Below are 18,996 nucleotides of genomic sequence, written 5' to 3' on the forward strand. Positions count from 1 at the left end.
CAAATTCAGTTTACGCTTACTTATACCACACTTTACTGATACACATACAGAGCGCTGAACAGCTTTGTCTTGCTAATTCGAGTGTCAGAACTTCCAATTCTGTGCAGTGCACTGCAACACACTCCTACACTCAGACGTCAATGACAGCATTACAGGGAAACCTATTGTATACAGCACTTCTCTCACTAACCCATTCTCTTTGCTGAGTTTCTCTCTCACTTTCCTCTTGTTCTTTCCATCACTTTCTACCGGCTGTTTTTTCATCTTACTGTCTACATCTGTCTCTCTGTCACTTTCTTCTCTCTCTCCTGCGCCAACGGATCTTCCGCTGATTGGAATCTAGCTTACTGAGCGCAAGGGGGGCGGCACAGCGCCAATGCTAATAGTCTATTTCAATCGCAGAACAGCCGAGTATGTGTGAGCAATAGATATGAGGACATCAATCAAGGAATGCTCAATAAACGTACAGGGGCCGCGCCGACTGGTGTTTGGCCGCAACAATTGTACACTTCATCCAAATGTGCAGCAAGCGGGGGGAAAGAGGGGGAGATAGAAAGAAAGGGGGGTGAAGAGGAAGATAGTGGAGCAAAAATGAGATAAAGAGAGGGAGTGAGAATGCAGATAAGGCGGGCATGCTTGACACTGGAACTGTGAATAAGTGTGTAATGAAAACAAATTCTCTGCCCTCTCCATCTCCATCCATGTCTCCATCGCCGCCTCTACTCTGTCTCTGGTGATGTTGTTTGAAGTGCCACTCATGCTCCTACATACATCCACTTTCGAGAAACCTGCAGCTGCTCCCACAGTTGACAATGCTTCATGTTTGAACACAATTTAACCCCCGGTTACCAGACATAAACAGTAGGACCATGGTTCTCAATCTGTGGTACGTGTACCACCAGCTTCCTCTGGTGGTACTTGGAGGGAAATCAGAAATACTGTTCGACTGTATATACCAGGGTCTGTGATTGGAGTGGAGCTGCGTCGCCTTATCTCTCGCTCCATCTTAATCTAATTTCACTACCAGCGTGTGAAGTATTATGTGAGGAAGAGGAGGATGATGAGAGAGCAAATTATCTTATTTGGAATAAATCTGTGAAAAGTCCGTAGCTGACTTTGCTCGACCTATTCACGCCACTGTATTTTAACATTGGGATAATGGTGTTACTTCAAGATCTCAATAATTTCTCAGGTGATACTTGGTATAAAAAGTACAAGAACCACAATAGCAGAATATATACAGTGAGCCCGGATCAGTAAATAAAACTAGACAATTAGACACAGCAAGAATATCTTCATCCGTTTTCAATCAATATCAACCATGTTAGCAATGTTTTATCAAACTCTGCAGTTCTCCACGGCTCTGGGAAGAGTTTCAGCATCTTTAAGCTCATTGTTTTGGTCCTTGGTCTGCAGCAAAACCTGCTCAGCAGCAACCAGAAATTGCCAGAAACGTGTTTCAGAATTAATGCTTATTGTTGTACGTTGACTAAACACGTAACAGAGACGTAATCAGATGTTAATAAAAGTTAGTGACACAGTAATTCTTTTCCATATTCTGGTAATTATTACATATTTAATGTGCGTTTGTTTGGACCATAATGGCCTTCTATTTTATAGCTAAATCTGTAAACCCTCATTAAGATAGTGTACGCTAGCTGGCCACTAACATCCAGTTTCCTCTGTGAAGTCAATCAGGAAGTAAGAATATATTGAATAACCACCAGGAGGCGACTCTGCCCCTAACAAAAACAACTCCATTTGACTGGAAGTATCAAGGACAATGTCTTACTCTAACTTGATTTAAAATAACAGTAAACATTGCACTGAAGAGCTAATGATCTCAATAGCTAGCTTCAGGTTTTTGTACATAACATTTGATGTGACTCATTAGCTCATCTTCTACTGCTTTATCCTCCACATGAGGGTTGCGGGGTGTATCGGCACCAACCCCAGCCGACACAGGACAAAATGGATTCATGGGAGGAAACCGGAGACACACAGTTTGCCAATTTTTTTAAAATTATGGTTCCATTTAGAAGAAAACACACAATAAAGCACGGCCCATATGAGTGAACACCAGTGTGACTGACAGCTGGTATTGTCTAGCAGTTGACGTCTGTGAACTTCCATTTTCAAAATGTCAACATGGTGCCAGTCAGGTACATATTCTTATGGGTGATGTCATGACCAATTGCAGTGACTGACTGTTAAATAGAAAAAGACCAGCATGAACATAATCATTTCTTTGATGATACGTTCCAAACGCACCGTCAACGCCAAACAGTGACAGGAGGAGGCTTTGACAAACATGGCGGCAAAGACGCACAGCATTACTAGCAGGTACTACGAGTCAGAGGTCAAAGTCATTTGCATACCCTTGTGATCGCAGATAATCTGGCTTTAAAGCCATTATGCTGAGAAAATGAGAGACTTCTTTGGGGTCGAACACAAAGACCCCAGTCAGCCACTCACGGCTGAATTTCAACTTTAGCCTGAGCTAAGCCGCCCACTGCTCAAGGCCATGTGGACAAATTACCCACATCACACCTGTTCATATTTCTGCTCTCTATCAGCACAGTGCAGCAGGTCTATACCAGGGAAATAAATGTGACAGCGCTGAGGAAGGGGAAAACAAACGCTCGCACATGTCACATCAATCATCCGTCACAGAGGCTCACTTGAGGTTTGGCTTTCTGTAGTCATGCCAAGAAAGTACTTGCAGTGAAAATGAAGGCGTGACTGGAGGTGTGCGACAAAGTTTGTCTGCGAGATGACGATGTGCGATGAAGAAGCAAGAAACAAGGTGTTGAAATGAAAGGTGCCGTTAGTTTGCTAAATCTAAGTGTTTAATTAATATCAATTCTGACAGCTATTACTGACTGGTTTGGTCTCACTCTGAGGAGTTTACAAGTACATTTGAAGAACTGAGTATCCCACAAAACTGTAACCTCTCTGCTTGTGAGGTTACGTTGTTTGTCACTGTTACTTTATGTGTTCATTTCAAAACCCAACATGACAACAGCAAGAAGAAAACTTTAACGTTTTAATCTTTTTTTTCCTTTCAGTATTTTCTTTTCATGATGCTTTGCTTTCCTCCGTATGATTTCAGTAAAGCGTCAGCTTTAACTGTTTTCCATGTGACGGCACAGAATAGGTTTTTTCCACTGCGGTGAACTCGACTGTGATTGGACACATTGCGGCGAATCGTCACTTCCAGGGAAGCTCAGCTTCTCTCCTCACAGTCTGTAGACAAACAGCTGCTTGTTGTGTGTTATTTGCTAAGTGATATAGACCATTTTCATTTACACATATAGAATAGAATAGAATAGAATAGAATAGAATAGAATATACTTTATTAATCCCCTGCGGGAAATTCTTTCGTCACAGCGCTCCAGTGTACAAAGGTAACGAATGTTATAGCAGCAGTTTTTTACAAAGTTAAAAACTATAAAAATAAGTACGAATAGACCTAAGAATGAAATTACACAGTTAAAGAATACAAATAAAATAAGAATAAATTTACAAGTTAAAAATTTCAAGAATATACCTCAAAACTTGAACCACCCCCTCTCCCCATATTAACAATATAAGCAGAGGAAATATAAGCCTATTTATCATACAGAAAAGAATATACTGTAAATAAAAAAAAAAAACACTATTATAGCAATTCAGTTTTACATAACTATCATGTTTCCTTGTTTTAGTTGTTGGCAGAATTTATGTTAAGTTGAAATAACTGGGCCGGAAATTAGCTTCCGCTGTTCCACAGACCAGCAGCTGCCACTGCAGTAGAGATGACTTCACCTAACAGGTACTGATCCCATCCTACTCTGAGTAAAACTGGTGAGGTCTATGGATTTATGCTACATTTTATTTACCTCCTCTAAAACTTCAAGACGCCTCAGAAACTCTTTGCTTTTTTTTTCAATCCATTTACGGTTGTTTGTTGTGTGCCAGGTAAAGTCTCGATGAGACACTCTGCCAAATCCACTCTACAGCTGCAAACTCTCCGCTGAGTACGCTGGACAAAGACCCACTGTGCCGACGAAACAACAACAGTGGAGGACGCACACAGAGACGGCGGGCTAAAATAAACTAAATGTTTGCATTTTCAATATCTGGCTGGAGATAGAGGGGTAGGAAAGAACACTCGTTGGACACGTGACTGTTTTGCACCTTATTAATCTAAAGCTCCTCCTTTGCACGAGTTGAAAGCCACAACCCCTGCATTAACAGGAGTGAAAGCAATTTACTCCTGCTTCAGATCCATCTCCCCCTGCTCCTCTTGGCACCTTCTGGTTGCTGTTTTTTTAAATTGTGTCCTGGCACCGTGACTGTATGACTAAAACTCCCACCTCTTCTCTCGCAGTCACTCACTCACTCACTCAATCCCTCTTCTTTCTTTTAACACACTTTTTTTGGCAAGCTTCTGCTCAGCTGCAGGAAATGAGAAACAAATCTAAACATCTGATTAGCCTCTAATCAGCCTCTCCAGATCCCAGAAGACGGAAGATGTAAATTGAGCAGTCAGCACGACTTAGCCCGTCCCTCTCTGCACATGGTGACATTTAACTGAAAAGCTACAATTCTGGAGCTATTTTGACCCAATTGGAGAGATATGCAACTGACATACACCTACTGCTTAGATGAGCCACAGTTTAAATTACTCTCTAAATTATTGGTTCTGTTGAGACCTGTTGGATTTTTTTGTGTGTGCACCTCTGTGATTGGTAGTTCAACCTTTCTCAGTGTTCGGATAAATCTTTCTTTTATTATGTATCAGCCAATATCTCGGATTTTATGCTCACCAAAGATAATGAATTAATTTCCCTCGTTGTGAGTCCTTTAAAACTGCACAAAGGGGGCCACATTATCAAATACTAGTCACCTACTTTAGTCTAAGTGCCAGACTGTGGCACGACTGACATTGAGTCGGAGATGAGAGGTGTGAGTGGCCACTGAGAACTTTGCCACACTTCCACACATGAGCCTAAATTAAACAGGGCCAGCATTTCTGGCTGATTGTCATATTGTCAAAAATCCAATTTTGTTTATGGTGCATTTTTTTAAAAAATGAACAGGGTAAGTGTGGTACAATAATAACAAACATCTATAAATGACAGTACAACATGAGCAATACAGGGGATGTTATTGAAAGTGTGAAACATAATGACACAGACAAAATAAGCGAGATAAAAACAACATCACACTGTGTCGAAAGCCAAGGAAAGGGGCTGCAAAGACCTGATCTCCTCTGAGCTTCTACCTCCCTTTCAACAACAATTGCGTGTTAATAAAACTTTTTCTTGGTGGGGAAAAGTCAGTGTCTGAATAACTTCTGACTGTATTACGTTTCTCAAAGTCCTTCCTGTGTTGGTTGACCTGCCCAGACGCTGACAAGTTCAGGCTGATCTGGAAGTGATGACAATATCTGACCTACCTCAGGTCAGCCTTTGTAGCATTTGACATATCTCTCCTCCACACACATACACACACACACACACACTCAAAACCTGTCTGTCCAAACTGTCTCACACTCTTTCTTTTCCTCATCTTTTCCTCAAAGCTTCCTGCCAGTTTTCTCTCCTCTTTTAAGCCCCATCTCTTTAAACTTGAGTATGACCAGAGTGAGAAGTGAAAGAAGACAGGTAGCTACTGAATAATGGATGAACCACCTGCTTGAAATTCTCTCTATTTTCAAAAGCAAGGAGAAGAAAACAACTTAAATATATCTTGGGGTAGACAGAGAAATTGTATAGTTAAGAGTTATCTGAGTTTGGAGGCCTTTGAGTGTTGGCGCTATGTGACAATGTATTTACGTTTTTTTCTTCCTCTTTCAGAATAACTACCGTCCGAGGAATTATTGTTATATTTTTTCTATCACTGCAGCTTCTCTATGTGGATCGTTCGTATAAGCATCTGGTTTGTTTTGTGTGGCTGTCTGGTTTCAGAGGACAAAAACAGAAACAACAAATTTAATTCTGAAGACTATGAAAGAGAGAGAGAGAGAGATAAAGAGAGGAAAAAAGATAAACAGGAAACAATAACGAGAAAACAAGTAGAAGTGTTAACTCTGCAGAGACATCACCAAACGGCACAGAGTCAAGTCTGTGGTTATAAGTGTTGCTGAAGTTTTTGTCTTTCTGCTTCCACAGCTTTGTTTTCCCATCAAGCATCAGCTACTTCACTTTTCACAATCATTTGACACCTATCGTGGTGTTAAAAAGAGCTAATTAAATTATCCAGACCCTCTTAATGACATTTTAAATTATTTGCTCCACATTTCACAGCCTGGCAACGGGTAAGTATGAAGTCAATATTAAGATATGAGTGAAAAAAGTAAACTTTCTGATAAAAACAACTTTTTCCACATTTTGGGATTCAGATCTACCCCGGAGAGCAAGGCAGGTCCCCAATGTCAAGTGCCCACGCACCAAGTAAAGCACTTCTGCAGTCAGAGGTTCACCAGGGATAAAGTTTTGTCAAAAACAAGTCCAACTTTTGCCGTACCCTCATGACTAAAACCTGTAGGAAGGGCTAGAAAACATCTAAACTCCCCAAAACCTAATAGTTTTTTACTCATATTTGTTTACAAGCAGGAGAAATAGCCGTCTTAGGTCAGTTTGATCGTTAAAGTTAGTTACTTTAATGTTAAAGTGAATTAAAACCTGCTTAATTCATGTATTTATTGATCGATAACGTTGCATCTTGTGACTCATGTGATTTACCTATTATCTTTCCATTCAGAACATCAATACCATTTTCGGGGCTTATCAGAGTCCGGGCCGACATCAAAGCTCAGACTGTGACGAGGTCAAAGTGTAACAGATTTCACATTTACTTCCTGCAACATTAAAGCAGACAGAGTGTGCAACATGTTTTTCTTGGCGTTCTTTCGACATAAAGTGAATCAAGACATTTTTGAGTGAATTAGACGCACAGACCTCCTGTGGACTCTGTTGACAGCCTCAGAGAAATCTGGCCCACGGAGACTTTGACCAACAAGAGGTCAGTTCTATTCTGTGAGACTGGCTTTTCTATGCATCTGCACAAACACATAGAACATAGAGGAAAGGACTCATCTGTTGGGAGGGGCTCAGAACTGAGAGAGTCTCAGTCCAAATACATTAGAATTTCTACTTAATGATCACGATAATATTAACAATAATAACAATAATAATAATAATAATAATGACATAGTCTAAGCTTGCTCGTAGCCTGTTTTTTTTTCTTACCACCGCTTTTCAAGCACATTGCTGCCGTCTTCAACTTCAAACAGAACCAATTAGTGCCGTTATCTAAGTGATTAGACTTCTAAGTAACAGTTAATGTGAGTTTCCTTAAGGCTTGATCTTAACTTTGACATCCTATGTGAACGATGTATGACAACCGCAAGGTTAATAAGGCAATTTGTAGTGAAACCTTTTCACTGAATGGGGTAAAAAAAAACAATGTGTTGCATGGTGGTACAGCAGGTGGTCAACGCTGACGCGTCAAAACAAGATGGTTTCTGATTCTTTGCGGCGTTTGTACGTTTCCATCTTGTGTGCATGTGTTTTCTCCTCGCACTGCGGCCACCTCTCACCGCTCAAAGACATCCACTTTGGAGTTAAGTTAATTTAAGACTCTAAACCTACCATAAATAGGTGTGAAAGTGAGTGTAAATGGTTGTTTGGCTGTGATAGAGTGAAGGCCTGTCAAGGGATTATTCTGCCTCAAGCCCAATGTCAGCTGGGATTGGCTGCAGTGCCTATATATCTATGTGGTATAGAATTAGGATGCGGATAGTGTCTCTAGGTTTATGTGCGTGAACACTTTACCAAGTTTAATCAGTTCGGCTGAGGACATGGAGCACGTGCTTTTCACTGGGATATATGATAAACTGCTCCCTGTAATTTGGCGCCGCAAATGACACCAGCAAAGATGAATTTAGCAGAAGCACCATGGCAAATACTTCACTCCCCAATGGAATTTTAATCCTATCCGAATGAGGCTGCTGTCCAGGAAAGACACATATTGTAGATTTGTACAGCTTTAAAAAAAAAAAAACATGGATTATCTCTGCAAGTTTTGATGGACCCCGAGGTAACAATAGTCCAGCAGTGTAAATACGGCTCAGCTGACTCAATGTAACGTATAGGTTTTTTAATTGAGTTACTTGAATTTAGCAGCTGTTGAATTTCCACATGTTGTTTCATCACAACAAATCAGATGGTTATGTAAAAAAAGGAATACAGGCATAAGTCTACATTATGTGTATTATACAGTAAATACATTCACAAGTGAACAATGGCACTGGAATAAAACTCGTGACTGTGTCTGCACTGGTCACTGACTCTGACAAGAGAGTCAGACTGATTGTGTGTGGTGCCAAATGCTTTTGGCATTCACATCCCAAGGGCCACACGCACACACACACACACACACACACAGCTATGCAAACACAGGCAGGAGAAGAAAGACAAGTGCAAACAAATGTCTTGTTTTTGCTGTTTAATACTCTGCACACAACGCCTCCCAACTCTCAAACTGTCTGTCTCTCGCTTTATCCTCCTCTTATCTGCAGGTCACGGTTATGATACTTCAAAGTCATTGTTACTGGCAGGACGGAATGACAACTAATGCAGAGGATAGCAAATAAACACAAAAAAACGCATGCAGATGAGGAGCAGAGTCGCGTCCGGATAAAGATAGAACGATGACTCGAAGCAATGCAACAAAGGCGTCGTAAACACGCCGTCCTCTGTAGCGATGGAGTAAATATCACCAGAAAACTCTACAGAACACTTTTAAGTAATCAGAAAAAAAAGAAAAACAAATCAACAAATCTCTTTTAATGACTGAATACTACTGAAACTTGCATCGCTTTCTGTGCTATCGAGAAGCAGTGAATACAGAGACTGGGTTGCTGAAGCAAAGGCCGATGAGACGCAGTCAAGACTGAATGTATTATAAAGAACAAGCATTTAAAACTCTTTCTTTCTGGTTCAAATCCTAGGACAAGCTCAAGGGCTGGGATTCCCCGGGGCACAGATACTGTAAGTTTGTGTTTGTTCACGACTGGCGGGTTCAATGCAGAGGTCAGTTTCACTATACCATCGGTGATAATAAAATAACGGGATAATTATAAAAGTCACAGATGAATTTGGTGCAGTAAAATCGTTGATCGCTAACCTCCGGGTCTTGTCCCATCATTATGTCAAAATCTCCCCAGAAAAACAAAAACTACACCCTTTTATCCTGCAGCACTGACACTGTTAAATTGATATAGTCACGTGACCCGACTGGTGACCTTATCAAAGCTTTATGACCACAGGTCTTTACTCGAGACGCAGTGTTCAGTGGAACAGCTCCGTGTTCTGTGGCATTTGATACTGACACAGTTTTACAGCACATAAAGCAGCATCAATAATTTGAGCAGTAAAGTCATGACCTGGTGGGTTTTATTTGCCTCATTATTATCCCTCACGTGTTTACTTAACATTATATTTACAGTATATATGACTCTGAGGAGCGCCGTCTAAACCGTGGGATAAATTAGACCTGAAAGCCAACGATGAGATTCCATGTCTTGTAAGAAATAAGTGCAGCACATGCTATGAGGCTTCCTCTGGCAGCGGAAGGAATATGTTTTATTGTAGCACACACTGAAACTAATAGTGTCTCGGTTATTAAGATGGTAATGGCACTTTTTCTATAACAGAGTTAAAGTTAATGAGCTGCCCCACTCTGCCATTTCACTTGACTGGGGTGAATGGTTTGACCTGCGTCGGTAAATTGCAGATTGACTGGGCTCCATATTTCACCTGTTTACTCAAAACAGACAAATAAATCATATCATTTAACACAATTGTGCCAATAACCGAAAAAGGAATAGGCTGAAGCACATGGCTACGTGGAATCAGGAAGAGAAGAGGACGAAGTGAGAAGCTCTCAAAGATACGTGAAAGGTTAGAACCAGGCAGGTTCAGACACTTTGCTTCATGCCAGTTCACCTCGTTAGCACCGTCACGCAACACAAATAAGCTTTTTTTTCTTCTTCTGCTTCTCTCATTTTGTTTTTCTTAACAGAAAAGCACAATCTTTGCAGCTCGATTACAATTGGTCTCACTTTCTCTCCTACCTGATGTTCTGAATCTGTAATATGTCTGGATCTGTTGCGTTGAGAGAGGCCACAAAGCTGCCAATGGGGATGTTCTCCATCCTGGTGACTCTGAGGGGATCGGGGAAGAAGATGGGGCCCTCGTTGACGTCCAGCACCGTGACGTGGACAGTGGCCGTGGAGCTGGGGCCATAGCCGACATCGGGAACCAGAGGGTCCTCATTCTCTACTTTGATGAGTAGCGTGTGGAACGCTGTGGCCTCATAGTCCAGAGGCTACAATAGAGAAAAAAATATCAGAGTAGTTACAAAATCAATACATATAATGCGATATACAGTTGCATTTGGAGGTTTCTTATATTTCACCTTGATAACAGAAAGCATCCCTTCATTATTGTCTGGATTGGTTTGAATCTCAAAGCTCTGAGTCGGATCTCCGTTGATTATCGAGTAAATGGCTCTCCACGCCTCCGTGGCAGGGTCGTCTCGGTCGTCCACTGTGAGGTTGACCACGACCCCTGTCGATCCCTCATTCACAGTCGCCTCGAACTGTTACAGGAGACAGGAAGATAGACCACCGTTATTATGAGAGAACAACCCAAGATACTTGGAGATGATGCGGGTAAATCGGAAGGTGCGTTCCCATTACATATGATCACAGTTATAACAGTGATTTATAGGATGACATGAACAAGAGGGGTGGTGGGCAGGAACATGCATTAAATTAGGACAACGTTTTCATCCGTGTCCACACAGTCCAAGCCATGAATAAACAGAAAAAAAGCAGATTATCAGGATATAAATCATTCACCATAACCCCTTCTATCACCTGGGAGTGTCCTCCATTTTCCCAGTTCCATAGCAAACACACCATGTCAATGACACTTGAACAACCGATTCACCCCACTGGCTGTTCCCTCCGGGTGGGGGAGCTTTGGCATATGGGAGAGCGACAAGTACCACTCCTCCTCTCTTCCCCCCAAGGGCAAGCAGCCCTCCTTCTGCCATCCCAACCACCACTCTGAGATACTCCATAACATGTACATGTAACATTTCCACACGGAATGATGAAAAAGGAAATCCATTTAACCTAACCCTATATCTCTAGAACAAGACATTCTCTTCCACGTCCACTCCCACGTTCTGTAAACGTTCCTACAATGACGGCAAGCAGTTGGCTTTGCAAATGTTTTATGAGGAAGAACATACGCATATAATACCTTTCCAAGACGTGTTCAATATCACTTATGTGCAGATGACCTCTATTATTACTACAATAATATTCTATTGACCGGGAAACTTGTATTAATTGCAGACAAAAGCAAATGAATAATCAACCCGTTTGTGGTTTGTGACCCTTTGTTGTGGTTCAAATGATTACAAGCCTAATTTTCCAGCAGCAAGCAAGTTTTCCAACTTCATCAGCCAATCAGAGAGAAGGAAGCGGCGCAATACAACATCAACAACAGGGATCAGGGAACATTTCAGATATCTGCCTGTGCATTTTCTTGACTGCTTTTAGAAACTAATCAGGGATGATTGTGTAGTGTGTGACCAGTCAGGCATATATTGTGAACTCAAAACAAGTGCAGGACTCCGAGGCAATCAGCGTGAACTGCACAGAGATCCTATGCCTTTGAAAGTCATGTTTTGGAAACACATAAAGACCATATTGCTCTCCAAACTTTTCAAAGACAAAGTCATGAAGAAGTGTGGATCAGCCACTTTGTCCCTAATGAAAAGTAAAATCCCGACAGACACCTGAAGGCAGCAGGACATGAAATGCTGGTGTCTGCAGCCTTGGATTTGAGGAGTGTTGCACAGCATCGTGGCGCTTTAACCCGGCTGTCCACCTTGTTTATCTCAACTAAAACAAGTGAGAGTTCAAACCAGACTTTCCATAAAAAAGACTCCCACATCTCATCAATCCCGTGAGTCGGCAGCGTCCTTTCTGACAACGGTTTCACCAAAGTGTTCTTGAAATGCAAATTCGTCATTGTCACATCTCAGACGTCTTGATATAATGACATGATGAGATGATTGTGATACGAGTGCAGAAGTGAAACTTAAATAGAGTCAGATTGATGCAGACATAAAAATGTCTTCATCTTTTTTAATTTTGGGTTTTATTTCTGTCACCGCTTTGCAAAACCTGCACCATCTGCCTCCTGGCTGCAGATTTGTGGTACGGTGTGCCACACTGCATCATCCAGACAACAATATGATTTCCTAAAGAGCCCACTTTTAATCCGTTGAGATGTTGATTAATGCAGCACAACAACAGACACTGGTGATGTGATTGGCTGAGTATTAATTAATCATCGCACTCTGATCCTCATTCTCCTTCAGCAGCTCTTTGCGTCGCTGCACGTACTTGAAGTAAAGTAGCTTGAGATTTATTTATACTCTAACAGCTGACGACGTGCCTCTTTTTTTTGTTGTTGTGTTTGCGCGATAAAAATAGGGCCTCTCAGTGTTTGTTATTGTTTGTGACATTTTTGTGTTTAAATGTCATATGTAAACAAGGCGCCCATGCAAATAAGAGTGCATCTGCCGTCATAGGACCACGGTGTTTAAATAAGGGTTGAATGAATGAATGAATAATTACTCAAGCTGAAACTGCTGCAGAGCAAGCAAACAAACAAACCATTAAAAAAATGGTTAAGTTCAGCAGACTGGCAAATCACATGATCTGCGGTCAAATCCAAGAAAAAAAACATTTGGCAAAACATGAATTCAAACACTTGAATGCATCGACAAGCAGCCCACACAACTAAATAACCAATATTCATGCTCTCCATTGTTGATTCCTCACAGTGCATCTCATTTATTTTTCAGTGTCACTCACTTCCCATCTCGCCGCTCATTGTAGTCAGCGGACCTTAATCAGACTCCCATCGATGCATTCTGCCACCAAGGCTACCAATAAAGACTTCATTGTGAACAGGGGCCACCTTTGCAGAAGCTACAGCCGGCCGAAGTAATTTTGTGAGCAATGTGTGTTTGTGTTCCAACCATTACAGTGTCGGAGCTTACAGTGTAATCTTTCAGGCGCAGAACGCTCAGTTTAAGGATAGCGCTAGTCCATCCTAGACCACTGCGTCTCCTGTCAGCCCACAGTATTGTTGTTTCACTGATTACCCTCTTACCACCTTACACCGCCCGGCTCCATGCATTTATCTGAAAAGAGACAAACATTGATTTCTTCTCTTTCCTTTCTGTAGCCTCCTTTTTTAATCATCCAAAGCTTGTTTAAAAAACCACTTTGAACCATTTGTGAGTCGTTTAGGACACAGGGGATAGAAACACAGTGTTCTTTAAAGAAAAGTGATGTGTTTGTGCTCAAACAGGTATTGTAGGTATACTTTTGTCCTGCAAGCCCATCGCAGTCTCGCACAAATGGATTGTGAAAATCTGTTGGCTGTTGGGAACACAACAGCCTAAATGCTCTTTCTGCTTAAACAAGCAGGATGCACCGGCGTTTAAATTGAAACAGTGATTGCATTTGCTTTTAGCACAGGACCTTGAAGCTATGAAAGCCTATTTACCCTCCACACTGCCATCTCTAAAGACACAGGGGCTGTGATCAGAAACAAATGTAAGTCACTGGCATTCCAATGGTCATCATCCCACTGGATTTCCAAACCTTGATAAGACACACACAGTCGAACGCATTCTCATTTTCTCAACCCTTCACACACACACACACACACACACACACATACAGTATACAGTCGCACAGACAGCAGCCGGTCAGATTGGGTTTAATCATGTGGGGCAGTCATGCGATCCGAGGAAATGCTGTATTCTGTGCTGTGGCCACTGGGCCGCTGCCCTGCTGCTGATAAGGCCTCCATTCCACCTGGAGCACAAAGCAACCAGTCACCTGAAAGACTAGGGGGAAATGACTGAGGACGAGGCAAAGCTGCTGGCCTGAAATGACTATGGGAGAGAGAGAGAGCGAGAGACAGAGAAAGAGAGAGAGAAAGAGAGAGACAGACAGAGAGAGAGACAGTGGGAGAAGTGATATGGAGGGGATGGGGTGGAAGGTTCTACCTTTAAATTTGATTTAATCATGTGTGTTTGCATATGTTTGTTAATTAGCTGAAAGGTCCATCGTGCAAGGGACTCGAGGTGCACGCCAGTTCGAGGGTCACCAGGTCAAGGCTCAGATGACTATTCCTAACTACTATTTTTTTCTGCTGTGAGTGGGGCTTAATACTCCACCTACCGATGGGGTGGAAGTTAACTTTGCGCATGTGCACCCAATGTGGTCTTTGTGCGCGGTTTTAAAATCAGTCTGCACGCTGTGCATTGAAGTATACTAGGGCCTTAAGGTGAAACAGGTATGGTTTACAATTAGGGTTAACACTTTGTTTTGGCTGCAACAATTAATGGAAGTCAATGCCATGTCCTTAAAAGGTTAGCAGCATGAACCTGTGTGTATCTCTGTGTGAGTGTGTGTGTTGTTGCATTGGCTGGCTGGATGTATGGTTGGATGTTTGGTTGGTTGGATGTATGTATCTATGTATGGATGGATGGTTGAATGTATGGATGGTTGGTTGTATGTATGTATGTATGTATCTATGTATGGATGGATGGTTGGATGTATGGTTGGTTGGATGTATGGATGGATGGTTGGATGTATGGTTGGTATGGATGGATGGTTGGATGTATGGATGGTTGGATGTACAGTATGTATGGTTGGATGTATGGTTGGTTGTATGTATGGATGGTTGGATGTACAGTATGTATGGTTGGTTGGATGGATGTATATATGGATGGGTGGATGTATGGTTGAATGTTTGGATGTATGGATGGATGGTTGGATGTATGTGGTTGGTTGGTTGGATGTATGGATGGATGGTTGGATGTATGTATGGTTGGATGTATGGATGGATGGTTGGATGTATGGATGGTTGGTTGATGTATGGTTGGTTGGATGGATGGTTGGATGTATGGTTGAAAGTTTGGATGTATGGATGGTTGGTTGGATGGATGTATGGTTGTTGGATGGATGTATGTATGAATGGTTGGATGTATGGTTGAATGTTTGGATGTATGGATGTATGGATATATGTATGGATGGTTGTTGGATGGATGTATGTATGGATGGTTGGATGTATGGTTGAATGTTTGGATGGATGGATGGTTGGATGTATGGATGGTTGGTTGGATGGATGTATGGTTGGATGTGCAGAGTTACAGTGGCCATGAATCAAAAAGACCCTATGATTTAGACATTTAACACACTGAGCACTAAGAATTGCAGTGTGGCATTGATTTCTTTCATTTCCCATCTCATTTTTATGCCTCACATTTTCACTAATCTGTCCCATAAATCTTCAGGGCAACGTCATGCTGTCAAAAGATAATTGCATGACAGCCATTTCAGGCACAACAACTTAGGGAGCAAAGACACATAAATGGATAAGGTCGAGTTTCAGGTGACAGGTTCATTACTGTAAAGTTTATTTGCATTATCTATATCTATGACTCTGATGGTCAAACGTGTCTTATGTGGACAGGAGTGACCTCTCTCCACTTCATATAGACATGTGAAGCCTTGTAATGCGAAGTTGTGTTTATTATAATCTGATGCTGTACTCAATTAATGTATTATTTCTTCTATTTTAAGCACTAACTGGATTTTCATGTCATATTGAATATCTCCTCTAGTTTTTGAGTCATTCACGCTATGGTATTCTCAATTAAATGCTATTTGTCACTTCACTTGACAAATTGTTATGGTTGTAAAGACAGAGCCAATGTCAGAGTTTGCCCACTATTGTCTCATTTAAAAGAAATATGTCCAGGAGCCTGTGGTTGCTGACAGTGTGAACAAAGCCTAATGAGGGCAGTAAGTTTCTGCCACTATGATATATATATATTTTAATGAGAAACAAGTAAAACAAACTGTGGGCTCTGAGGATCTTTGTCTTACAGTGAGGTGATACCTAAATATAAAGAATAATGAGAAAAGTTGTGAGCTCTCCACAGAAAACCTAAGGAAAGGTGGCATAATATAAAATGGCTACATTAGGGTTATTTATTGTAGTTAAAGTCATCACATTTTAGTTTAGGGCAATTATCACCATCAGTTACCTCCTGCTGCTTAATGAAAGCCACATTGTTGGTCATGCTAATGGATCCGTAGGGACAACAACGTCAGTCTGTCTTTGGGCCGATTTTTGCATAAACTTATTTGTTTCAGACTGAAATACCTTGACAGCTATTTCCCAGATTTTGACAGAATCCTACAGATGTATTTTATGTTAATTTCTGACTTGTTTTTTTAACTAAAATGATGTTTTTTTCACGTCATTTCATTGAAATACTATGATATGCTACGTGAGTGATTGATTTTGTTATCCCTGAAATGTTTCAGCTCATCAATATATTCATTTTTTTGATAATACTTGCAAAACTGAAGACATCCACATAATCCCTGGCAGTAATTTTTGAGTTTATAACAACATATTGACGCCTATGAACCCATGTGGTTAACACATTTGCTATCTGACACCACTGCATGTATTTCTGTTATCATTAAGTCACAATGTACAGTATAACAGGCATAGGGGAAAGAAAACAGCTGGTAATGGTGAGAAAACTGACAGTAGCAGAGCAAAAATAGCTCTTTTCCATATGCTATGACCGCAGAGCAGTCAACGGGAACTAATCTAACTTGTGTTGGTTCATTCACAAAAAAACACACATAAGGCATTTTAGTGTTTCAGAAAGCAAGTACAAATTAACAAAAAAATTATACTTGCCCATGTTTGGGAAACAGTTGCAAAAACCTGCCATCACGAGCAGACTTTTGCTCAAACGTCTAAACGTGATCTTTCCTCAGCTGTTTTCCAGTGCACAACCTTACTGTCCTCATCTCACACAGATGGACTGAGAGTGCAGCCTGGGATTCTGGCAAAGGGCCTGAGAATGAAGTTGTGAAGCTTCGGAGGAATATAAACATCTGTCGGTTTTACTGAGTAACGCTGAATGTGTTCTGGCTCATTGACACTTCTATGGAAATTGCCTCTTATTTCTTATACTACCTTTTAATTTGTCCTTCTTTGCCAGCTGGCATTGTTTGCCTGATACAACCCACTAACCCAGACCTCTTTCCTCTGTTGTGTGCGGGGATATGGCCTTACTTTACATAGATTAAAAACCTTGGGTAATAAAAAGATAGCAATTAGTCAAGTAAAATGATCATTCCAGTATTTTTAAAACTCGGGCCTCGTTTCGGCATTATTTTGTGTCTAAATGATTAATGGGAAAAAGAAGCTTGAACCCAATATTGAGTGAAAATGCTTTAAACAGCAAAAGTACTTTTACTTGAATAAAGTAAACATCTACCAGTGACACAATTCACGGACATGTGGATCAGCAGCTTGAAATATTATTAATGGAGTCCAGTCACTTCAAATAGTGCAATACAGCAGCACTTCCATGTTCACTTTCATTCAAGATCATCATAAATATTACATCTATGAATTATGTAGAGGACACTGGGATCAGCAATAAAGATACCACCATTAACTCTTAATAACAGATGAAGAAGTGGTTGTTTGGAGTGTTTGCAGTAAAATGTTCAAATTGAAAAAACTGATTTCTCACTCTCTTTGGAAAGCCTAACCTTAACTATCACGAGTTGATGGTTACCTTAACTTTAACCTAACCCAAATTCAAGGTTAGTTTAAAAAATTCTGTCTCATTAAGGAACAGGTTTTGATCCTCATACTGACTACTGAGAATAGATAGATTGAGATATCAAGCTATCATATTTCTATTATGTATTCTGAACACGGATGGCCAAACATTTCCTCTAACAGGGAACACACATACAGCCACCTCCACTATTTTGCCTCCATGTATAGGTTCAATACATCACAGCAGGGCCATTCGAACTTTACCCGGAGGTTTGTTGTTCCACTTTCACGCCCACAGTGGTGGTGGTGGTGGTCACAGAGCCACGCTGACGTGTAAAAGGCAGCACGACGGGACGAATGCCAATGCTGCTGTGTTACATTTCTGCTTCCTGGACATTGCATGTGTCGAAAATGAAAAAAATGGGGGGGGCCAGAGAATGCTCGCCAAGCAAAGGTGGAATAATGTGCCGTCTGGCATTATAGCAAAATCTATACAGGCCAAAATTCATAATTCCCACATCAGAGAGTTCACTTAGGTGCACTATGGTCTGTGTAACATACAGTAAATATCGTCATCCATGCCAGTCTGCAAAAATAAGACTGGACTCCACACAGACATCCACGTGCGTCTCAAAAACTATGATTGTGTGGATTATGTGGATTATGTGGATTACGTGCATGAACTGCGTTTGTTCCAGGTAGAACAAAATATGTGAATGGAATTGGATCAGGCTTCCGAAGAAGCGTTAAAACGCCCCGCTGTATATTAGCATGCATAATAGTTCTTGCGACGTGTTGGCTCGTCCCAAGAGGTTTGCCGGAAAGCAAACAACATAAATAGTGTCAAACACACAGAGATCTAATTCAAAACATCGAATGCAAAGCCGTTAAGTCTTGAAGCTCTACAAAGATGGCGACGCGCTCCGCGTTTGTGCTTCTGCGCTGCTTTGTAATAAATTGCCGAGGTTAGCGTCACAGAGGTGAGAGTCAAACTTAGAAAGAAATCCCCGCGAGTTGAACATGAATCGTACAAATTCAAGCAGGCACTTGTCTTTCCTTTATCTACTTTCAAAAGCGGCTTAATTCTCTGCAGAATGAGGAGCCGACGGACAAAAATCTGTGTGAAAAAAAAAAAAAGGTGTCATTGTGCCAACATGACACTGGAATGAAACCAAATGCATATGATCACTCATCTTCCCACATAATCCCATACAAGTGACTGGGAACCAACTGATGT

General features: G+C 41.2%; 1 protein-coding gene across 4 annotated transcripts in view; it reads right to left on the reverse strand.

Annotated features, from left to right (window-relative positions):
- cdh13 (cadherin 13, H-cadherin (heart)) overlaps nucleotides 1-18,996 on the reverse strand; it is a 326,188-nt gene that overhangs the window by 88,044 nt on the left and 219,148 nt on the right. For all 4 annotated transcript variants that reach the window (XR_006361196.1, XR_006361194.1, XR_006361195.1 and 1 more), the window contains exons 10-11: nucleotides 10,471-10,653; nucleotides 10,127-10,380 (exon numbers count right to left, since the gene is read on the reverse strand). Coding sequence is in view for 1 of the 4 variants with exons in the window: in XM_044036748.1 (XP_043892683.1) it covers nucleotides 10,127-10,380; nucleotides 10,471-10,653 (437 nt within the window). In the remaining 3 variants the exon portion in view is untranslated. The remainder of the gene's footprint in view (nucleotides 1-10,126; nucleotides 10,381-10,470; nucleotides 10,654-18,996) is intronic.

This window comes from Solea senegalensis, linkage group LG10 (genome assembly GCF_019176455.1).
Source record: "Solea senegalensis isolate Sse05_10M linkage group LG10, IFAPA_SoseM_1, whole genome shotgun sequence".
Lineage (NCBI taxonomy): Eukaryota > Metazoa > Chordata > Actinopteri > Pleuronectiformes > Soleidae > Solea > Solea senegalensis.